The 2,208-nt window shown below is 37.0% G+C and overlaps 1 protein-coding gene across 1 annotated transcript in view; it reads right to left on the bottom strand.

The window, feature by feature from the left end:
- LOC103381345 (NACHT, LRR and PYD domains-containing protein 12) overlaps nucleotides 1-2,208 on the bottom strand; it is a 15,326-nt gene that overhangs the window by 3,547 nt on the left and 9,571 nt on the right. Inside the window, exons 3-4 of the mRNA XM_025058568.1 lie at nucleotides 667-840; nucleotides 65-79 (exon numbers count right to left, since the gene is read on the bottom strand). Of these exons, the coding sequence (XP_024914336.1) occupies nucleotides 65-79; nucleotides 667-840 (189 nt within the window). The remainder of the gene's footprint in view (nucleotides 1-64; nucleotides 80-666; nucleotides 841-2,208) is intronic.

Below are 2,208 nucleotides of genomic sequence, written 5' to 3' on the forward strand. Positions count from 1 at the left end.
CCTCAGATGGGAGGGGTTGGACTTCAGAGCTGAGACCAGAGAAGAACAGCTGATCTTTGACAAACTGCACTCTATCAACCTGAATAAAGAAGAAAAGACAAAGGGAAAAGTAGATGTTCTTGAATTTAGTGGGGTGTGCTGTGTACTCCGACAATTGACAAATTTAGAAAAAAATAGACCAGTTCAGATTAAAGTAGATCACATTCAATGAGTTATTTTTAAAAGGGATGAGATTAGATTAAATGCAGTAAATTCAGATAAAATCATATCAAATGAGATTACATTAGATTAGTCCAACAGTAGAAGTAGAATTATCTTCATTTTTAAACTAAGACAGTTGGAGATGGAGGTGAAATCGGATCAGATCAGATTAGTTCAGTTTAGTTCAGATCAGATTATATTCTGCTGGAAACACACTTGACTCAGCAGATTATAAACCAACAAACCAGTGGAGCAGTGGTGGAAAGTCTGTCATTAAATCAGAAAAAGAATCAATTTTTATTCATGTGAATCCAAAAACACTTTGATCCATTTGAGAGAAGACAGAGTGGAAACAATCAGAGTTTGGAACCAGAATTCATTCATTTATAATCAGTGGTTCATCTGAGTGTGAAGATGAATCAGCTTCACTTTGACATTTACAACAGTAACAGTCAGTGAACTCACCACAGAGACTCCAGTTCACAGAGTGGACTCTGAAGAAAACCACACAGAACCTCCACTCCTGAATCATGAAGGTTGTTGTAGCTCAGGTCCAGTTTCCTCAGATGGGAGGGGTTGGACTTCAGAGCTGAGACCAGAGAAGAACAGCTGATCTCTGACAAACTGCAGTTCCACAACCTGAATAAAGAAGAAAAGACAAAGAGAAAAGTAGATTTTCTTGAATTTAGTGGATTATTAAACATTTATTACAGATATTTATTATTAGATCAGCTATGATTTAATACAATTAAATTAGAGCAGATTATAATATTTAGCTCAGTTTAGATCAGATTAGACTAGATCAGAACATTGTAGATTAAATCAGATTAGAACAGTAGTTGGTGTACTGTCCTCACAGCTAGACAGTCAGCTAACAGCTTGAAGTGCTTCAAAAACCACCAGACTTGACCTTTCTGGTCTTTTATTGAAGTCTTCCTATTCTTTGTAAAACTGAAAATAGTTACAGAAAACCAAACACAAATTGTTTGGAGAAACACTAAACAAAACATTTCAATTATGAGCAGAATCCATATTCCAACTGAAATCCTCACAGATGAATGTTTTCCAATGCAAACGTGTCTAAACAATCTCCACAGTGTGAGTCAGTCACATCTTTGTGCTCAACCATACAAAGAGTGGAACAAACCATCAAAGGTGATGATATAGAGTGAGGAGCACTCTACATTTTTGTAGGCCCAAAGACCAGAGTGTTCACTTGAACTCAGATCCTCAACACTACAAAACAGAGGACTCACTCTGAGGCCTTTTCTTCAAGTCAATAAACATGTCCACTGAACTTTAGGTTTGAACATTTAAACCAGGGGTGTCAAACTCATTTTCACCGGGGGCCACATTAGCAATACAGTTCCATTTGAAGGGCCAGTTGTAAATGGAAGACTGTATAGATTAGGGGTCCCCAACCCCTGGTCCGTGGACCAGTACCAGGTCTGTACTAATGGGTGGTACTGGCTGACCAATCCTTGGAACAAAAAAGGTTAGGGACCGCTGGTATAGATGTAACTACTCCATAACAGACTAATACATGTTTCTGCAATTTATTATTATTATTATTATTTGATTGATTATAAAAACGTAATTTCTTAGGTAAAGAAACTCTGCTGCATGGACTTTACTAAATGCTTTTTAAGCTCCCGCGGGCCACACGAAATGGCTTGGCGGCCCGCATTTGGCCCCCGGGCCTTGAGTTTGACACGTATGGTTTAAACAATAAAGGCAACACAGTTGATGCAACACAGTCTTTATGAACTTGGCTGTTTCTGTGGATTAGATTAGATTAGATCAGATTAGAGTTCAGACATGAGTTGATCAGCTCAGATAAAATGATATTATATTCAGTTGGTTAGGACCTCTTCTATAGATTAGATCAGATTATTAGATTAGAGTAGTTATTAGATTGACTGAGGTTAGATTATTTAGATTAGTTAAAATTATATAAAATAAGGTTGGAATGGATTAAAGATATTATGTTATATCAGATTAGTCCAA

Source organism: Cynoglossus semilaevis, chromosome 1, assembly GCF_000523025.1.
Source record: "Cynoglossus semilaevis isolate Cse_v1.0 chromosome 1, Cse_v1.0, whole genome shotgun sequence".
Classification (NCBI taxonomy): domain Eukaryota; kingdom Metazoa; phylum Chordata; class Actinopteri; order Pleuronectiformes; family Cynoglossidae; genus Cynoglossus; species Cynoglossus semilaevis.